The 20998-nt window shown below is 43.9% G+C and overlaps 1 protein-coding gene across 1 annotated transcript; it reads right to left on the bottom strand.

The window, feature by feature from the left end:
• Positions 1 to 343: 343 nt before the first annotated feature.
• On the bottom strand, positions 344 to 5865 carry CTSL (cathepsin L). The gene is made up of 8 exons (XM_086479312.1): positions 5827 to 5865; positions 5209 to 5344; positions 4735 to 4857; positions 4498 to 4653; positions 3922 to 4146; positions 1883 to 2051; positions 1420 to 1537; positions 344 to 650 (listed from the first exon to the last, which is right to left on the bottom strand). Exons 2-8 carry the CDS (start codon positions 5332 to 5334, stop codon positions 551 to 553), a joined length of 1017 nt encoding a protein of 338 aa, XP_086335438.1. The 5' UTR covers positions 5335 to 5344; positions 5827 to 5865; the 3' UTR covers positions 344 to 550.
• Between the last annotated feature and the right edge of the window lie 15133 nt (positions 5866 to 20998).

Below are 20998 nucleotides of genomic sequence, written 5' to 3'. Positions count from 1 at the left end.
TGAGGCTCAGATTTTCAGTCACTTCTACTTAAGGTGATAAAGACACTTTTCCACTTCCCTCTTCAAATAAGTTTTGTCACAAATACTACTGTTAGCCATTGCCAAATAGGGTTGCATTCTAGTAACTGGTGGAATAAAAAAAAAAGGCATGCATATAGACTTAAGTTAGTAATATGATTTAGGATACCTGTCTGATAAGAGTCCTACATGGAAAAAAACACAGACCAAAAAGCCAAGCCATCTGTACACACTGGAATTTAAGTGTTTATTTAGAAAGTAAACCTTTAGGCACATTGCAATTCAAAAAAGAAAAAATACAAAGAAGAATATTAGATTAAGCAGTCAAAAGCTAGCAATATTACAAGCTGTTTACATACCAACATTTACATTAATTTAAAACAAGTGGCATGTCACCAACATGTAAAACATATTTCAAAAGTTTAAAAAAATCAAGTTGACTTTTAAAGGATACAAGACTACCACATGTGTGAACATGGGTTTGGTCATTCAGTTTAAATCCCCTCTTGCACTGAAATGTTCAGTCTTCAAATTAAACAAGTGGATAACTAGCAGCTGTTGCTATTCCACAGTGGTTCTTCCTGTCCTTGGCCATGTAGATATATCCTTTGTCACCCCATTTCTCACCCCAGCTGAAAACAGAAGTAAAGGGCTTGTTTTCATATTCAGAAGATACTTATTTACCACCCTCCCAACTGTTTAAGTTGAAAACCGCTGCGTTCCACATTTGTGGAGAAAAAAAAAATCAGAGAGAGCTGCAAACTAAAGTGCTTTCCAACAATTAAATGAATGTTACAGAAGAGGCACCCCAAGCTCACAGAAATATAGGGTGCAGCCATCCTCTCACTAGGTGAAGACCTTAGTGTGCAACCCTGGATTACAGATGCTTGAAGCTCAGACACTGCTCTAGCCAACTTGGAAGACCAAGACTGCAAGCAGCATTTGAGGGTGGTGCCCCAGTAATGCTGAGAACATGAGACAAGCTCATGTGATGTGTCCTTCAGCATTAATTTGTTGTTTTCCCTCCAACCTAGGGGACAACTCCATCTTTTAGTGTCTCCCTATTTCACACAAGTGAGCAGCCACAACCTGGTTTCTTCTTGCTCCCCTCTGCTCCACCACTAACATCTACTACCTTCATGGACTGTTCCAGTACCAAACTCCCTTGAATTAACTGCAAAAGCAAAGTGAGTTTGATACTTTCAGCCTGCTTTATCAGGCTGCCAGCAGCATGAGTCGGGTTTAGCTTTTGTCATACAATACAATCCAGTAAGCAAAGCACATCTAGATTTTCCACAAAGATTTTAATTACTGTTGTCTCCCCACCTCCCACTACAAGTGTCAAACTACCTTCCCTTCTCCCCTATCCCCCATAGGGTACAAGGCAGAGAGAGATCTTACCTGTTCTTAACAATCCAGTATTTCTTCCCATCTACATCTTCCCCCTCAAAGCCATAACCTACAACCAGAACACCATGGTCCAGGTCTTCACTGCTGCAGTCTGGTTCATAGTAGATACCTATGGAGGCATAAGTTCACATGTGAACAAGCTCATATTCAGGAAATGCTTCTCCCTCACCAGAAGCTTTGTGTATTTCAAATTTAATTATCACAAGGCCTGCTGAGAGTCACAGAAAGGAGTCATAAGTGAAGTGTATCATGGCAGAAACTGAAGGCCAAGTACACACATACACAAGAGAAGTACAAAGTGTGCAGAACCCGGATTAGAATTAAAAGTCCACCTGATTATGTCCTATGTCACAAGATCATGGTTCGTTTTTTTATTCACCTATTAAACCGAAGAGTAATGAATACAGAGTACTCAAAGAAGTTTTCAGCATGCAAGTTGCTAACAGATCCCCACCTGACTGATAGAACTGGAATGAAGAGTGGCCTGCATCAATAGCAACAGACACTGGACCCACAGCTGCTACTGCTTTCATGAGAGCTCTTTCATGTCCTTGAGGGATGTCAACAAAGCCAGTGTCATTAGCAGCATTATACTCTGCCTTGTAGCGACAGTCTTCATCATCCTAAATAAAGAAAGCCCTAGTTATTACATAGTTCTCCACTTAACACATAGGTGAGCACAGGAGCTACCAAACATTGTGATTTTGCTGCCTTGAAAATGAGGGACTGAAGATGATACAATTGCTTCAGCAGTGTTCTGAAAGGAGAACATAGGGAGAGGAAGTTTCTCAAAGGTACAGAAAAACCAGAGGACAGCAGGGCCCATAAGGAAAGCTTTACCAGGATGCAAAGGACCATCACATCCTTGAAACTTGCCTTCTTTGGTGGGCAGGACAAATCTCTTTTCAGGGAGGAAAGCTCGGAATGCATTAATGGGCAATGGAAGAGATCCAAGTATTCATTAATTACAAAGCAGTCCAGAAACTGCTCATTGAGCAAGCACTTAAAATCCACAGTTTTAGTCTGTCAGTTTGAAAAACTGTACAGAATTATTTGGAAGTTAATCATTTGTATTGTATGACCTTACATACAGCAGTCATGTGTTTTGTGCTTCTTCACTTTTTTTTTTTACAATGAAGCCTAAACTGTTCGTGCCACAGGCATTTACCTCAGGAGAGAGGTCTAGTTTGGAAGTCAGGCCATGTGAAGTTGAAACAGTTTGAAGTAAGCAAAGCACATCCTTTCCTTACTTGTGGGGTTAAGATCAGTAATAAAGTTGCCTCCCCCAACTAAGGGAACTCAGTTGCTTACTTTCTGTACCCAACAACTTAGGCACTTCCTACAACCAAGTGAGATCTCTGGAAGAGCCAAGATTACTGGGATGCAGGTGAACAGAAACCCAAATCCAAAGGCTTCTATGTTGCTGACAACAAACACATTGTTGTTGCCAGTTCAATCAATACAAAGTAAGGTACAAGAAAAGATACTCTATCATGAGCAGAACTCCAAGTGATGAAAACCCCAAACCACGGGCTCTCTCAAGAGATACCACAATTTACAACTGCTCTTTTGTCCTCGTGTCTGTTTAACTTTTGGTAGATCATTAGAGGTATTTTAGAAGTCTGCCCATTATCTGCATTTATGCACATTCCATCTAGAAGCAGAACTTAAGGCACTGCCAACAATTATTGTTAAAAACCAAATCATACTAGCTGCAGGAATTAGACGGTGTATGGGCAGCAACTCATAACAGCTTAGTTATGGGAAGCTGAATTTCACCCCTACAATTAACTAACACTGTTGACAAGGGCTGGGTCCTGGTTTGGTGTGTCAACCAAGATAAGGCATGACATCTGACAGAAAGGCAGCCATGAGGGGAGGAATAAAAGTCACAGAAACCTAAATAGTTTGGGATGGAAGGGACCTTTAGAGGTCATTAGTCCAATCCCTGGCAGTGAGCAGGGTGATCTCTAAGTAGATCAAGTTCCTCAGAGCCCCGTTCAACCTGACATTGAATGTTTCCAGCGACAGGGCATCCACCACCTCTCTGGGCAGCCTGTTCCAGTGTTTCACCACCCTCATTGCAAGTAAGTCCTTCCTTATATCTAGCCTGATCTGCCCTCTTCTAGTCTAAAACCATCACTCCTTGTCCGATTGCAGCAGGCCCTGTTAAAAAGATTGCCCCCATCTTTCTTATACGGCCCCTTTAAGTTCCAAATGGCCACAACATTTGTGGCAGAAAAAAAGAAAAAAGAAAAAATATTTGCTCTAGTTTTTCCAACTGGTCTAGTAAGATTTTTGAGGTCAAAGACCAGTGCAGTATGTCACTCTAACCAGGGTTAGCAGTCATTCTAGTTTTCTTAGGAAAGATGCAACAGGAAGAACAGAGGTACTGATTACTGCTTAGGCATCTTCCTTCCTAGGTATGAGCTTACCAACAGTTTATCCACACAAAAGACTGACACCTGCAACACAAGTTCTGCTATTACTTACCTTTGCAGTATATGGGTAGGATTCCTCTGAATCAATTCCCCCATTATCCTGCACATACTGGAAAGCCTGGTCCATGAGACCACCATTGCAGCCCTGATTCCCTTCAGGGCGAGAGCAGTCCACCAGATTCTGTTCACTCAGTGAAATAAGTTTGCCAGTCTTTCTGAAGTGCTGCCCTTCAAGAGCTCCCGTTGTGCTGAAAGCCCAGCAAGAGCCACATTGACCCTGACGCAAGAAATGAAATCACAAGTTACAAATCCAGGCAGATTAGGCAATTACAGTTCCCTTACCACTGATCTAAAAACATAAAAACAAAAGCCACAAGACCAACTTCAGTTCCACACTCCTAGCATGTACCACTGAACATACTACAGCCTTTTCAGTTCTTAGACATTTAGTACAGAACTTCTAAATAATCCTAAAGGGGTACAGCAATTTTATCAAAATGGCACTTAATTTAGTAAGCTTCCACTAGGCTTCATTAAACAAGTCCACAGCAGTTTTCCTCTATGGAAGCGGAGGTAGCATTCAGGAAATGGGCCCTGTAACTGGTTAAAAATCCACCATCGAGAATACCTGGTCTTTAACTGGAGTTACATATCCCTTCTCTCTCCAATCTACTGATCGTGGCACTTCCAGGAAGCTGGGCTCAAGAAACTGGGATCCTCTGTACTTCCTTTCTGACTTCTTGTGTGCATAGCCATTCATCAGCTGTCTGAATTCCTCAGTTGTCTGAATAAAATTCATGACATGCAGTCACCATCTATTAATCACCGCTGTTTAGAACTATACATTTCATGCCCCTATACATACCATGTCACCAAACTGATTCATTCCCAACTTGTAGCTGTGCTTTCCTAGAGTGTGATCCAGATTATGAAGTTCAATCCTTTTCAGATTCTTCTCCCACACCACTCTCCTCCAGCTTTCCTCTCTCTGAGGGTCCAGAAAACAGCATACTTCAAGGAGGCAGTTCAAACAAAGTTCAGCTGCATAATAATATGCTTTGTTGCAGCTTGTATACTTGGGCAAACGTAGACTACTCAAATGGGAAACGTGAACACTGATCACGAGGTGGTGGTCTTTTTTCCACCCTCGTAACAGAGTGCAGTACAGCTGAGTCGATGCAAAAACACAGGAATGGGACCTAGGAACAGGGGATCATCCTTCCCAAGCGCAGGCCGCAGCCAGCGTTAGAACAAAGCAGACATGACTCAGCTGGCAGGGCCCAGCTGAGCGCACTCGCTGTTTGCTGAGCTGAGCGCCTATCCCCGGGGGAGCGCTCACCTCATGGTAGTCCTTGTTGTGCCACGACTTCCACAGCTTCCAGCGGCCGTCCAGATCGGGATCGACCCTCGGAGCACCGAAGGCCAGTCCCACGCAGAGGCAGAGCGTGGTCAAACACAGATTCATGCTGGCAGTTCTGCCGGGAACGGAGGAACAGCGGTCAGACGGAGCAACGCGCAGGCAAGCCGCCCATGGCTTCACAGCCCTGCACACCGAGGGGGATGCCAGACCCGAAACGAGCCCGCTGGCCGACACGGAGCCTGTCCCCCTGCTCTTTCATAAACGAGAAAGAAAAGCAAACCGCGCACCCCAAACGAAGTCCTCCGGGGCGGACAGGCCGATGGCCCCCAGCCCCACCGAGCCTTTCTCGGAGACCCCATTGAACTGACCCGGCCTCTGCCCGCCCCCTCCAGGGAGCGGGGCCCTCGGCCGCGACTGTAAACAAGCTTGGGCGGCGTGGCCAAGACGCGGAGCTAGCGGCCGACAGCCTGCTGGGGAAACGGCCGGAATGGCGGCCCTTTCCCGATGGGAGCCACCCCGCCGAAGGACAAGGACAGAACCGAGGGCGGGAGGGCGGGCCGGCCGGCCGCCGCGGAGCCCCCGCCCAGCCCCGCTCACCGTTCTCGATCCCTTCCACACCTCTACCGCCGGTCCGGCCCGGCGGGCCGCGGGCCCCTCGGCCCATCTTATACCCGCCGCGGCCGTGCCCGCCCCGCAGCGCCGATTGGCGGCCGCGCCGGGCCTCGCCCCGCCGGGCCGCGCCTCCCGCCAGGGCCTGGGCCGCGGCCGAGGGCGGGGGTCTGCGCCGGGGCGGGGGGAGGCCTGGCCGGGGCTGCGCCGCGCCGCCCTGCCCGCTCTCACCTGAGGGACGCTGGCCCAGTGGCCGGAGCTCCTGACGACGATGCGGGGGCGCCCTGGGGGCATCCCGCACCGCCGAAGCCGTTAGTTTGGGCAATGTTTGTCTAAATATTTATTATGAGTGCCAGCAGCCTGAGTACAGTGGCAGCACAGTAAGACGGTTGGATTTAACCTAGGGGGGAACTTAAAGCTGGCGACTGCCAGACTAAAGAAAAACAACATCTGGAGAAAGAGGACAAAAATGGTGAGGCGTTTGCAGCTGCGGGCAGCCCTGTCCTCATGTTCCCATTGATGGCTCTCACACAGGTCAGGTCGGTGAGGTGGCTCCCATGCTGTGCCGATAGTCTCTGTCCCTGGGTGCCCAGTGGCCTACTGGAGGCCAGCCGGGTGGGGGTGGGTGCCTGGGCACCCTGTGCCTCCTCAGAAGGGCTGCAGCCAGCTCCTGCCCCGGACAGCTGCTACCACTGCAGATGTGCTGCAGGTTTTGTTAAACACACCGGGCAGGGCAGCCTCCCTGACACTGGCACCAGGTAGGTGTGAGGGAGCATCTCCCACTGGGCAGTGTCCCAGCGGCATGGTGGATACACTGGTACAAGTAACATCTCCAGGAAAGGCCTTTTTACTCCTCCATAATTTAATGCTGGAAACCTGCTTTTTCCTGCCTCTGGACTTGAGCCTGAGGAGAGTCAGGTATTTTACCACCGGTGCAGCTAGTGTATATATGCGTAGTATCCACCCTTGTCTACTAGAAAACTGTGACACCGAGGGTTGCAGCACAGGTGAGATATTAAAAGAGTTACACATGGATGAGGTCTTCATCTAACCAACCACTTTGCATGTTAACAGGGAACTTGCCTCTAATAGTAGAATAACTGCAAGTGCTATGCAGGGTTCCCCCTTAAACTCTTCTAAAGCCAGTGTTGCTGAAGGCTTTAGCCTTCAAACTTGAAAGCAGGTATTTAGATAAAAAACAGGGTTTATAGACTTGCACAACAGCAAAAACGAAGAAATCATATGATATGTGCTTTTCCCTTGTTTGATGTCTTAAGACACACAGTGTGTTGTTAAAATGAACAATACACGTTTCTTTGCCCAGATTATCCTGGGAGCAGTCTTTGGCTCAAGGAAGCCCGATAAAGCCAAATACATAAAGAGAAATTGAGAGGCGTTGTCTTGTCTTTTCAAAATACTTGTGCAAGTCTCCTGCCACTGAACTAGTGTACTGATTCCACAAAAAAATCTGTAAATACACCCAACAGTGTAGTTAGTAAATAATCATAAGCAAAGCCTTGTAAAACCTCTGAGAAAATAAGGTATTTTAAAGCTAAACTACTGACTTAAGTGAAAGCTTGCATATGAACACTCAGGACTGATCTATCAGGATGGTTTATACGTACACAGGCATGCCACTTTGAGCAGGAACGTAAAATATGGAAAGGACTTTTTCAAAATAAGACTGCAGCAAATGCATACTGTATGCACTACATTTTTTAGGAATTGCTCATTTTAATATTTACTTGCTTTGCAAAGCTGTGTTATCAAATTTGTAGTAGCCTTTGGGGCTGAAATTTCTGAAAGGTCCTGTTTTGTTGTAAGTTGTAATACTGCTGATTGACCACAAGACATCATGGAAACATCTTCTGAAAGGAAGAAAAAGAGTGTGACCCTGCTACAATCAACATTGCATGTTTGCACAAATTTGAATAATTAGTAGCGTGTAGGTTTGAAAAATTAAGCTAGATATCCTTCTGCTTTCTATTCAACCACTTGTATTTTCAGTTGTCAAACAACAGTTTCAAGACTGGCCTTTTCTAAGGAAAATGTCCCATTTCCTTATTTATAAAGGAAAATGAAAATGAATGCACTGGATAAGACTATGCGTTTGTATCTTTCCAGCATGAAACTTTTCACTAGCTAACCAATTCACATGTAAATTCCTCAGGAGGATTGGATGAATGTCATATAGTTTGACTAACTCATATTTAGGTTTTTTTTTTGTGGGATTTTTCTTGAGTTGTGCAGGATTTGTAGTTTTTTTACTCAACAGCTTTTTGCTGGTATTTTCTGTGCAATGGGACTTCTCAGTCCTATTTAGGTTAGCTTTTTTTCTGCAATTGTATCTGATACCAACTGAGCATTGAAAGGCTACAATTAAGTTCTCAATGAAGGACATCTTTTCTAAAAAGGCAAGATGTTTAGAGGACATGACAGGAGGTAAGGTCAAAATTACAGAAGGTCTTGCACAATAAATCACATGTCTGCTGCTCTGTAATGCACCCTGAGATGCGCTAAGTCAAACTGATGCTTTTCCAGATGCTACGAGGTCCTGACTCTTTGGGGAAGTTACCGTGTAGTCAGCTAGCATGTGATACCACTGTGCTACCTCTCCTCATGAATCTCTTAGTGCACGTACACACAGACACACAGATGCCAGGTACCATTTTTACTATCAAGACAAGTTCACCCTACAAGTTCATTTAACTACTGCACACAGGGAAATCTTAAGTGAGAATTTGTTGAAGTTCTTGAAGGAGACGGGGATACTTTCACCTTCAGTACATTGACTTTGGCTTGCACTTCGTCCTAACTGTTGTGTGGATGTATCAGTTCCCCAGGTGTTTTGGGAAGGAAGCCTGGGATCCCAGGTGCAGGAACATAAGCACATGCAAGGGAAATCAGCATGGCAACAGCTATGCTCAGAACCTGGTCATCACAAGAGTGCCATTTAGAAACCAGTAGTAGGAAGCTGGCCCAGGACTACCTCCAACTCCTGCGTGACCGTTTCCTCTCTGAGAGCTGTATTATATTGTCATCAGTGTGAAGACTGCCAGCCATGCTGGTTTCAGCCAAGGTAAAAACACCACACTGCACAGCTACTAGACATCCCGCTGTCCCAGCACTGTTTCCACTGCTCCTGTCTGCGCACCACGATGTGTTCACATGCCAAACTGCAAGCCCAGTGTGGTGGTGGTCTGCGGAAGTGAACAGAGGGTCAGTGGCAGCAGTTAGAGGTAATGACTGGGCAGATACTGCTAGAAATAATTTTCCATCAAACTGTGCAACCTTGTGACACTCTGCTGCAGTCACACCAGCCACAGCAGTCTTTGCTCTGTTGAAAACATCTCTGTGGGAACTAGCAAGAGTGTGGGGGTCTTATGTGCAAAGAACTCCTTCGAGGTCAGCAGAGAGAAGGGGTGAAATCAAGAGCTCCTTCAGTTCCTCTGCTTAAAAGCTCAACTAAAGCCATGCCATCCAGTCCAGGTGAGACTTAGATGGCCATGGTAATTGCAGCAGTCACAGTCCTTTCTGCGATAACCTAAAGATCACAACTTTGAAGGAAGAAGACCCATGTCCATTAATTTAAATCTCTCCTTTTTGGAAAGATTTTTACAAATTGCTTTGAAAAAAAGCAGCTTCTGAGGAACTCTATGTATGCAAAACTCCAACTATTTTGCCAAAGGCATACCACTCTTCTAAGATGCAGGAACACCACCTTTTAATAACTGGTCATGTTTCCATTGCGACAGCCAAAAGATTGCCAACTGCCCTGTAGCTATCTGGCCCTTCAAGTTATCAGATGACAGGCCATGCATTTCTCAATAGTCCCAAGAACTTGCATAGCGGTGTGCTGCCTCTGCAGTTGGGAGGGGTGAACTCAGCATTGATCTCAAGGGAAGCATCTCATCAACATGAAACCTACATCCAAGACACGCAGCACAGTCTTTCCGCTCTGGAATCATTCTACTTATTTGAAGCCAGGATTTCTGAAAATTGTTTTGTACTTTTAAATCATTTTTCTTCTTTTTTTCTCCTGGTACTAATGCGCAGAGGAAAGGATGAACCTGTATCTGCCAGAAAAAGACCCAGAAATCAGAAAGGCAAAGCTCCTTTGTAATGGCAGTTGACCTGCAAAGCTACGTCAGGCTGGCAATGTATCAAAAACATCTGTGCAATGTAACAGAATAAGCTATGTCACACTTAACTGTGACAAGGGTGTGTGCACAAGCAGCTCTCACAGACCGGCTATCTCAAGGAAACTCATGTGCCATGCATGATCCTTACTGAAGTAAAAACAAGTGGTTTGTTTGGATGCCATTTATCCAAACAGCAGAGTAAGGACATTTTATTTAGGCAAATGTTGATTTTTGTGTTACTATTCAGACTAAATTCAGGCTCTTTATTCCTGGAGTCAAAAAAGCTGAACTGGCTTCCTTTAAAAGCTATGTCTGTGAACATGTCTATTTATACCAAGTTAAAGTCCTCTGGCTTAAATCTGGTTTCTATCATTTTACCTTACTACACCATGACTTAAGAATGGACTTCTACAGCAGCATGGTCTTAGTCAAGGTGTATCTTAAAGTATCATTTACCCTCAAATGCAAATTACCATATGTCATAGCAATCTTTCACTAACAAAATTTTATTAGATGCTAAAAAAAAAAAAAATAAAATTGCAATCACATATGTACTTCTGTTCAGCCAAACATTAAGCCAGTTATCTTTCAGAGAGCATTGCACTGATTTTACATGACAGAGTCTGGTTTACATGGAAGAAAATGTCAGAGTCATATTTGTGTTTAGGAAAATGAAACTTTTAAAGAACAGGTCAACATTCTGTTCAGAAAAATAATCTTTTTTTTCTTCTATTTTACAGTAAAAATTCTTCTTACGGAAGAAAAGCACAGTAAGTTTCTAACACCAGAGGGACTGTTTCAGAAAGCTAGGAGGATGTGAGAAGACAATTATAGAATGGATACTCCTGTGCTATCTTAGGAAAAGCTACTCACTTTAATAATTATTTTTAGTGCCAGTTTCAGAAAAGTTTTAGGAACCGCAGATATTTTTTAGCCAACTTGATTTGAACATGGCTGGCAAAAAGCCTAGGAAAAAAGCATGAGCTTCTCTTCTTCCTTGCACCTCCATGAAAACTAACCAGTCTTTCTCCCCAACCTGGGCATTCCTGACCAAAGATCTGAGGTGGTTCTGGAGATTACAGTGTCCTTCTGGCATTAACGATGTTCATAAGTACACACTTAAGAATCTTTGTTTTAGATTCTCCCTAGTAAAAAGTGAGATTCAAACTGTGGTTCAGCTGCACCACCCATAATGAAGTTAGTTGCATCATTATTAGGTTAGAAAAAGGAAGCAGCATCTGCTTCAGGGGAACATAGATAGGGTTCTCTGAGTTTTCTGAAGACCTGGGAGATGGCTGGGGAGTGGTGACACAACCGTTCTGAAACACCTCTTTGTTTTCAGCAGTCTTGTGATCTCGCAGGACCATCATTTCCTCACGCAAGTGCCAGATAAGAAACTGCATTCGAGCTTCTCTCCTTGCCCACAAGGCAAAGGCGACTTTGTTTGCATCTGAATGTCTTACCTGGTCACAGGAGTTGGGGAATGACGCAAGGGATTGCTTTCCTTGCAAGAAAGACTGGGTGCGGGTCCTGGTACCGCCACTACTTCAGGGTTAGGGTTTCACAAAAGCAGTATTATTTTCCTGTGAGAATTTATGATGAAGTTATTTTTGTATGTGTGGAAAAAATTAGCTGTTTTGGTTTCTTTTTTCTTTTACGTTAACGTGTATTTTTTTAGAGAGGCTAAATACTGAGTCATACTTGAAGTCAGCTTTGAAGCTTTGACCATGGTGTAACTCAGTACTTAAAATTTCAAACCATTATGTGATTGATTCCTCATTCTTTACTCAGTGTCTCCTCCTGGTTTCTGGCAAATAGTAATTTCTGAGTTTTGGGAGATTTGTGATTTCAAAAGCTAACCTGGGAAAATAGTGGGAGGATGTGGGGAAGTAGCATATTAAATTGCAGATGTAGTTCACAAATATAGAATAATTTCCATCAGTGTTTTTTTCTCTCATGCTAAAAAGGATTTTTTTTTCAATTTTTACACAAAAGTAGTTACTATTTCTTGACTCTATTAGTTTAAAATTTTATTGTAACAAGTTGGAAGTTGCAAATCCTGCCTGTATTGTAAAGTTCCTCTGACCAAGACCAATTTTTTTTACTCTAGAGAGCACAGTGAAGGCATTTTAACAGAATTCAAAGAGGGCTTTGGGGAGTATTTCATATGCTGTTTAATGTTTGAAATCACATTTTGGTTTAAACAAATAATGATCCAACATTTCTGTTTTGAAACGGAAGCAGTAATGAAGTTCAGAGAAGTCTAAATCTTTAACTGCTTGAGTGCAATATTTGTGCTTCTGCAAGATGTTGTAAACCATTGCAGAGCATGAAAGAAAATTCTGTTTGTCTGTCTCCTGTTGTTCTTGGAGCAGTGGTGTCTAAAGGGCAAGCTGACATACTGGAAAGCACTTCCCATGATAAGGTTGGAGACTTCGAGTGAAGTGAGGAATTATTTTTAAACTTAAAAGTTACAGGCTAGTCTTCATTAACAGATCATGTGAGGGAAGGTTAAACAAAGGCTGATTGCAGAAGAGGAGAGAGGCAACTGAAACAATCAAATACTGCCTTAAAGTTTGTTTTCCTGAAAATCAGGCCAGAGGAAAAAAGAGACCAGTGCATGTGTTTTTTTTGGGTAAGAGCAGTGGTGACTCACAAGCCCTGTTATTCCCGCTTTCCAAACGGGAAGACTGAGGCAAAAAGAAGAAGTATCACGCTGCTGTGGCCACTGAAATCAAATAAATGACCCGTAGATAGATTGTTCTAGGCTCTTCAATACAGAGGTTAGCCGTGGTAAATCATAATGCATCTTTTTTCCCTCTTCTGCTAATCAACATAAATGCAAGGGTTAGCTCCTTTTGGGAATGCGAACAGATGTGACATAAATCAGTGCAATACACATTGCCTTGCCTGTCTCTGAGAGCCAGTTGAAGCATACTCAGCCAGTGGAACACCAGGGTGCTGGTAACTGCTGTCAGATTTACATAATAATTTCAAATATTTTAATAGCTGTGTAATCACTGTGGCAGACACACACTACACCAGGTCTTTTACAGCACCATTCTGTCCACCGTTCTGTCCACCGAGGACCTGCTTGATTGGAATCTTCTCACTATCAGTAGAGCAGAGTTTTTTTTGATCTCCCTCTTTGATCATCCTCAACACGTGGGGCATCTTAAATGTACAGCTGGAAGCTTCAGGACAGCACAGCGGAAGGAAAAGGACTTCTGTGGTGGTTCCTCATGGGGCACTGAAAGTGAGTGTGCACAAGGGGACATTCATCTGGATGTGAGATGAAGCTGGTTTAGTTACTGGCCAACATGAAACAAGATATTTTAAGAAACTGTTTCACATCACAGCGGTGTCTTGATGACTCCATGACAAGGCCAAACATAATGCAGCAGCCACAGAGCTGAGAGCTGAATGCTGCTTCTCTGACTTGTCTCATGACCAACTATAAGCTTTTGCAGTTTCCTTTTACTCCATACGGGAACATCCACGGGGATTTCGCTAGACCTTACCCTTAGGCTTGCAGAAGAGCACAGTGCATGACTGACACAACATTCATACGATCACTTCTCATCCCCGTCACCACAGTCTTCCTCTGTTCTTAGAGTAGGCCATCTCTTGGTGTGTGGTCATACAGTGCTAGGAAAGTGGGCTGGCATGGGGTGATCGCTGTGGTGCCTACGGTGGCATACAGCTGTGCTGGTGTGTGGCCCAGCTGCCTAATATTTGGGCCTGCTCAAGTCCAAGCCTTACCATTCACATGCCAGTGTCCTTTACTCACAGGTTCCTCCCTCCCCGAGCAGTATTGCTGGAGGTCAGAGACTCAGGTATCAGCCAAGTAAACTATTTTACACACTGGCTTGCAACCAACTCATTACCTACAATACCCATGATTTAATGCAAAAATTTGACCTTTGCCCATCGCTGGAAAGGTGGTGATGAAACCACTTTGCCCAGTGGCTGTCCTGATTCTCTGTGCCTGGGTTGCCTCCTGCTCCCTGCCCCCTGATAGTGGTCCCAAATGCCTCGCATTAGCATGAAGGGCAGACAGCTGAGCATACAGTGCAATCCAAACACAGCACTGTCTGTTTCCTCTCCCTCAGTTAACTTTTTTTAAGGATTTTGTGTTTGACTAACCAAATAACTGTTCAAAACACAGGCTGTGTCTAAGGGAGAAGAGTTTGGGCTCCTTTCAGCTTTTTTTAGTTGACAAAGACTGGGGTAGCTACACTGCAGGGGCATGGGAGCCACTGGTTGATGTGTCCCTGCTCTGCACCATGGGAATTAGTTTACGTGGGTGAACGCGTCCTGCTCCAGCTGCCATCTCTACTGGTGGAGGCTGTCCTTGCTGCAGTTTTCAACACAAATTGGTTTTGGGTGGGACTTTTTTGCATTACCAATAATTGTTACATGAAATAATACATCCATAAACATAATATCACACACATTGTTTTGTGTATTGTTCAATGGGCTGAATTTGTACTGTCCTAAACCACTCATGGAATGTACATGAAAACAACTAGAAAGAGGGGTAAACTATTAATAGAAAAGCGTGCTTTAATGAGGTTCTGCATTTGGTGTACTACGATAATTTAAATTAAAACGCTCCTTCATAGCAGTATTAAAACATTCTCCCCTTGAAGCAGTAGTTGAAACTAAAACTACAGAATTCTCTAATCAAATACCAGTTTAGACCTAGTTGACTTGGCTAGAAAGACTTCTAATTCCACACAGAAAGCTGTTTTCCCCTCCTCTTTATTTCTCACTGAAAGGCAAGCCAAGCAGACGTGGCAAAATCCAACTGAGACTAGCCCATACTTCTTTTTGTATTTGTCTGCATTTAAAAACTGTATATATAAAACATTGTCTATTGCCCAGTATTCGTCTTCAGTTACTTGGCTTGGCTGAAATGGGACTGAAAACATTAAGTCAGCTTCTAAAGAGCTATCAAAAAAAGGCTGGTAGGTCCAGATTTTCTTTAAAAAATAGTTTAGAAAATTCAGACTCAGACAACTGTCTGGCTTTCCCAGTTTACTTTTAAACAGGAGTCTATATGCACATGTTTTTAAATGATACTAGAATGGCTAGCATGGATATATCTGCATGTTTTAGCTCTGGCCGTAATGTGCCCTTTTCACCTGGTCTCGGGAAGAATTTTGTGCCTTGCAGATAATCCTGTACAAACCCAGTGCCACCGAGGTTGTTTGCTCCTCCTGCGGTAACCTCGGTGAGGTAGAAGTCCACTTCCTCAGCTGAGGGCCCCTCTGCCACCAGAGGTCTTTCTCTTAACCTTTCCTCATGTGACAAATGTTGTATGCTAAAGGCTCCTCACACAGAGTGAAAATGAAGACAAAGGACACAGTTGCCAGAAACGACTGATAGTTGGCTTAAGTAGAGTACATGGGATTTCTTAACATTCTCCCTGGCTTTTTCTCTTCCACGCATCAGGTCAGTTCATAGTCCTTTATAGTGCTCTTTTATGCCTCAACTTCTTCAAAGCAAAAAAGTGAAAAATAAGCTCTTCCTCCCTCCTGCCTACAACCTTTATCAGCAAGACCTTTGACTCTGTAAAATTCGGCTTCATTGAGTATCAGCCTTACCTTATCACTGTCCTTTGAGAGAAGCAGAAGGCAACAGCCACCCTAGATATCGTGTTAATGTACGTTGTATGTTTTCAGGTAAATCTTGATTGAAGATAATAATAACAAAATGAAAAGGAGATAATAAAATACCTCACTGTAATGGTATCACTGCTAAATGTAATGTTTTGCATTGATTGAATGCCTTCCTCTTCTGTGAACATTAACTAACAATGCTTTGTTAATTAAGTCCTGTGAGGGAGAGGGGGATCAGTCCTGAAAATAACTGATGTCTCTATGAAATCTCCACACAGCTGTCAGGATCTTTCCTACATATTTTTCTAGCTAAAGCCTGGCTGCAGAAAAAAATTCCTTGGGCTGACAAATTGGCATATGTGTCACTGCAGCATTGCCTAAACTTTAGGGGCAGAATATGAAAACAAATTCTCAAGCTGATTTTTCTTTTTTTTAAAAAAAATTTTTTGTCTTTTTTTTTTTTTTTCCCAGACAGAGTGTTAGTAAGTTCCTTGAAAAAGGCCCAGACCATTTGTTTCTTGCAAAACACTGGAAAGACTATAAGAATTTATCAACTGGGTTTGAAATTCATCATCTCAGATATAAGTCTGCATCCTGCATCCACTACAGGCCTGGAGGAGAAAAAAAACAGACCGGCAATATCACAGTCCAGTGAGGTCTTGGCTGAGTGGTTGGGTTGCTGTTCTCCTCCTCAAGAAAAAGAATTGAGGAGGGTGCTGGTTACTTGTTCTCACATACTACAGCAAAGATGCATTCATAGAAACCCAGCTGCAGTGTGCATTGTTTTTTTTTCTGATAAAAATGCAGATAATGGGGCCGTGGGTGGCTCTTTATGAATGCTAAGTAGGTGAGATATATCATAAAAGAACAGTTTTATCCTCAAGTCCCTGGACAACCTTCTCCTCACCTTCGGTGATGTACTTGCAGTTGTGAACCTGCGTAATTCACCTGCCTGTTGCCTGTTGTTTTGCCCTGTGTTTCCGTTTTGTTCCTCCCTCCCACTGGTTCTGGGAACAGCCAGGGTTACTTCACATTTCTCAAACAGCTTTTCGAAGTTACTAATCCCAGCATTTTTCTCACAAAATTGCTGAGTGTGCCACAAAGCAGGGGCTTCTTATAAACAGGGATTGCAAGCAGAAATTCAGCACAACCAGTTTTTTCCATTTTTCTGTTTTGAAAAAATAAGAACATACTCAGTTTCATGTGAATCATAGCGAAGTGCACAGCACCTTATCCTGCATCCTTACATAGGCTGAGCTCAAAATGTGGCAGTAATAGTTTGGCTAGGTAGGCAATGCAGAGTAAACGGTGAGATTCACACTTGCCCTGCTCCTGATCTCTTAGTCAGACTACCAGTACCTTCTGTTTTTTTCCTTCCCTAAGAATATGAGACCTAGGGCATCACATCATCCATGTGTCTATTTCCCTTCTCCTGTATCTTTTGAGCATGTTTGCCACCGCAAGTCAGGTATGAAAGGGAGGAGAAGCCTCCAACTTGTCTGGAAGGCAGCAGTTTGGTAGGAGAGAAGAAAACCAAACCAGAGCCTCCACTGCAGGAAAGCCAGACAGACCACAGCTGCCACAAAATAGTGCTGGGCAGCTGCCGATGCTACCCGGTCTGAGCATGAAGCTCTGGACTATCTGTGGCACAGCTCTCTTGCTCAGAGGGGGTGGGAAGTCTCTTCAGAGAGGAAAAGAGGAACAGGAGACCAAGGAGAGATCCAACAATAGTGAGAATTCATCAGTTCTGCCCTCCCACTACTTTTTCTGCCATCCATGTTGCCCAGCTGTCTCCACAGCTGGTTCTTTCATTTACTTGCAGAAGATCCTATAGCAACCTCTGTGTCACTACTGAAGACAGGCAGATTCTTGAAATAATGAATTGTAGCTATGTAGAGCAAGAGCACATTCCTACCTTTTGTAGAGAAACTGGAGTGTGTTGAAGAAAAAGTATCCTTGATTAGGAAAATCAAGTCTTTGCAGTGCAAGCAGACAGACTGCAGACAAAAGAGGAGGCAAAGGCAGGATGAGTTTTGTTTTTCTGTTTGACTGGTTTTGATTATGTGAAGTCTTCTGGGATAAGTGAAATCACTGTAAAGATTGAACACCATGAGACTGCCAAGTATGATGTGAAAATGTACTTCTCATCAGGAGCAGAAACCAACAATGATAATAAACATCAATAATTTTTCTGACCAAACATCTTAGAAAAGCAGTTAGATGGAAACGATCAGCAATAAAGCTCAACATATTGCATGAGGAATAAATTATTTAATATTAATTTTAAAAATAGAACACTTTCCCATTTCTATAGATGCCACTTCTAAAATACTTGGCAGGAACTTCCAGCTATCCCAGTTCTAAAGACAGTAAAATCCCATGCTCTGTAATATTATCCACGGAGGTGACTTCATATAATGCTGTGAATTCACTCACATGAATAAACTACACACACATTTACATGTTTGCAAGGCTGAGCCGTGAACACCTAAGCTGTCTGCTTCAGTGGGATGGCAGAAATAATTCTTTTTGCTCAGGGGATAGCTGATAACACTGAGTCTTTTATCCAGCTGTAATGCAGTGCCTCATTTTTTTCCCAGCAGTGTAGCACTAGATTTCATGAAGACTGTAAAATAAAAAGTAGTTATAGGGCACATGTATGCAGTCTTACTGAAGAAAGTGTGTTTTGAAGAATGTGTAATTTAAAATGGTATTTCTCAGAGGACTAAAGGGAGTGTAACCTGACATTTTTGTTGTGCAAACACCTAACTTGAGAAATTAGCAACTTTCTAAGAGTTGTGTAAGCATGAAGGCCAAATGGAGTGGAGAAGACATTTTCTCCCTGCCCCAAAGCTGCTGTGAAGCTCATGCAGCAGTTTTTGCAAATGCAGAGTATATGGATCATTAGTGTTTTGTTCCAACTCGTACAAGTGTTACAGCAATATTTCATGGTTGTATACACGCAGTGTCCAAAGAGACCAAACTGAGGGCTTGAATATGGTGGATCGATGTTGGTGGTGGTGCTGTTTGTACAAACGTGTTTCATATTGGAAGGATGCTTCTCATTCTCTTCCAAACCCTCCTGGTTTTCTTCCCTTAGAGGTTATTTGCACTAACATATTGGGAGGAGAAGGTTCTGAGCATCATGAGCTGGGCATTTTCTTTAGGCAGAATTCAAGCAACACCGCTCACAGATGAGATTAGCAGTCACTCACGTTACTTGTACATGGAAACTGGCAGGGTGAGGGCAGAAGATCAGAGCTCCTGTTTTACATAGACCTTGTTACAGCCCTTTTGTTCACCTGTCTTTGAGCCTTGCTTTATATGCTGTCTTATCCTACAGCCTCTGAAGAGTTTTCTTTTGTCACTTCAGAACTCGGTTTCTTCTGAGCTTCCTCAGGCTGGAATAGATGTGTTTGGGTTTTGGCTTTATTCCCCTCTTCGACTAAAAAAGCCATCCCCTGTGCTGTAAACATCCCTGCAAACTCTTGCTTTCCTTCTCCTCAAGTTGTTTATCCCGACAGAAAAGCCAAGCTATATAGCTACATGGAGAGAGTAACTGAAAGGACAGCATGAGGCAGAAAATGGCTTGCAGGATGATCTCGTCTATGGGACCTTCTTCATCATGGAGCCTGAGCAGAACAGGGTAAATTGACACCCACTGACATGGGTGGATGCGGCACCTAGAGCACTGGCCAAAGGCATTATGCTTTCCTTTTGAAAGATGAAACAACTCCCAGACTCTTTTTGCTGCTGCAGGAGTAGCATGTCCCTAGACACATTCTTGCCTAGCCAAGCATTTACAGTTTAAGTGTGTTGAGCAGGGGCCCTCCTAGCGTGGTGACTTCAAACACATGTGTCCACACATGACTTACTTGGCTAGCAGGTACAGCAATTAAACAAGTTTTGCCAGTAGCTTAGGTCGACATAGTCTTTTTCCCATTAAATAGGTCACAACATTGTTTTTTGATTTCTGCTCTTGTTTGCCGGATTCCTACCCTGGCTGAGAGATAGCCTGAAGGCACAATGTTGCAAAGGGGCAGTGGGATGGCTACAGGTCCTCTGATGAGAGGTACATCCCTCTCGTTCAGGCACAGAGCTGCCGCTGCAGTGCCCTCTGTGCTGCTGCAGAAGCCCCTGCACAGGCAGACGGGAGGTGAGTGAGGGGAGGAGATGGGGTCAGGGCATGTTGTGCTCTGCGGTTTGGTGACTGTGCAATGCAGCGTCCGCAGGGAGAGACTTTAGCCAGTGCAGCAGCGCATATGCGTGTCTCCCTGCACCAGACACCTCCCCTTGTTTTACCAGAATGCATTGCATACAGGCTGTGCAGGAAATAGGGTGTAATAGATACGTGGTTATGTTGCGAAAAAACCTGACCGTGTGAAATCACCACATTTGTTTATCTTACAGGCCAGATGAGAGACTCTTCACCTCCTTTCACAGGTGAATTGAACAGATTATGCCTCCAAGGGTGATGGGGGGGGGGGGGGGGGCAGGGGCGGGACGGGGCAAACCAAGACCATCTCTCTTGCCTCCCAATGGCAAGTGTGCTGTCAGGAGTCGAGGAAGGATTTTAAAACAGCCACACAAAGGAGGAATGTTGCAATGGTCATTTTGAAATAAACCTGTTTATGAGGAGCAGTGACTGTGGGGATAGTTACTCCATGATTCATACTGAAGCACAGCACCTGCAGTTTTAGTTTGGATGACTTTTAGGGTAGAAGCATCAGCAAATACTGTTCTAACATTTGAGAATGAGAAAGCAAGCATCAAAGCTGCTTTTATCTGGGACTGCATTAACCTAGAGTAGGGCTTGTTTAAGAGGTGGCTGGAGCATCTTTCCACTGCAAGGTGCAGCTTGCTTATAACTGACTAGTGACAAACAGGAGTTGGCATAGTTGTACATCCCTCTGTATTCACTTGCAGCCTCTTTTCTCTTTTATGTGGTAATTGCAATTACAATGGACTCTTAGCTGGCATGTATCATACCACATTAGAGCTCTTCGAGGATGCCCTCAGAAAGGCTCTTACACCACCTCCTGTTCCTCCTCGATGACACGTCTGAATGTTCTTATCTGTGTCTATGCTAGATTGCCAGCGACAGCGTCTGCCTCTGTCTGTAGGCCCCAGGCACCTACTGGCAGCCTCCTTACAGCAGTCCTTACAGAGGAAGATGGATGTTATTCTCTCAGCACTACTGATAAGCAAAATGCTACAGCCAGGATAAGGTCAGAGATGGTCACTGCTTTGTATGCCTGGGTTTTGATGCTATGGGGAAGGCACCTTGGGTATCTGTTTTTAGAAACTCATCAAATTCCCGTGGGCACCTGTGAGAGCTGCATGTGATAACACTGGAAAAACAGCTCTTGTGGGAGAATCACAAAGTCAGGCTCC

Source organism: Leptosomus discolor, chromosome Z, assembly GCF_034619465.1.
Source record: "Leptosomus discolor isolate bLepDis1 chromosome Z, bLepDis1.hap2, whole genome shotgun sequence".
Taxonomy (NCBI): Eukaryota; Metazoa; Chordata; class Aves; order Leptosomiformes; family Leptosomidae; genus Leptosomus; species Leptosomus discolor.
The sequence above is the reverse complement of the archived record's forward strand: the minus strand, read 5'-3'. Positions and strand labels throughout refer to the sequence as shown.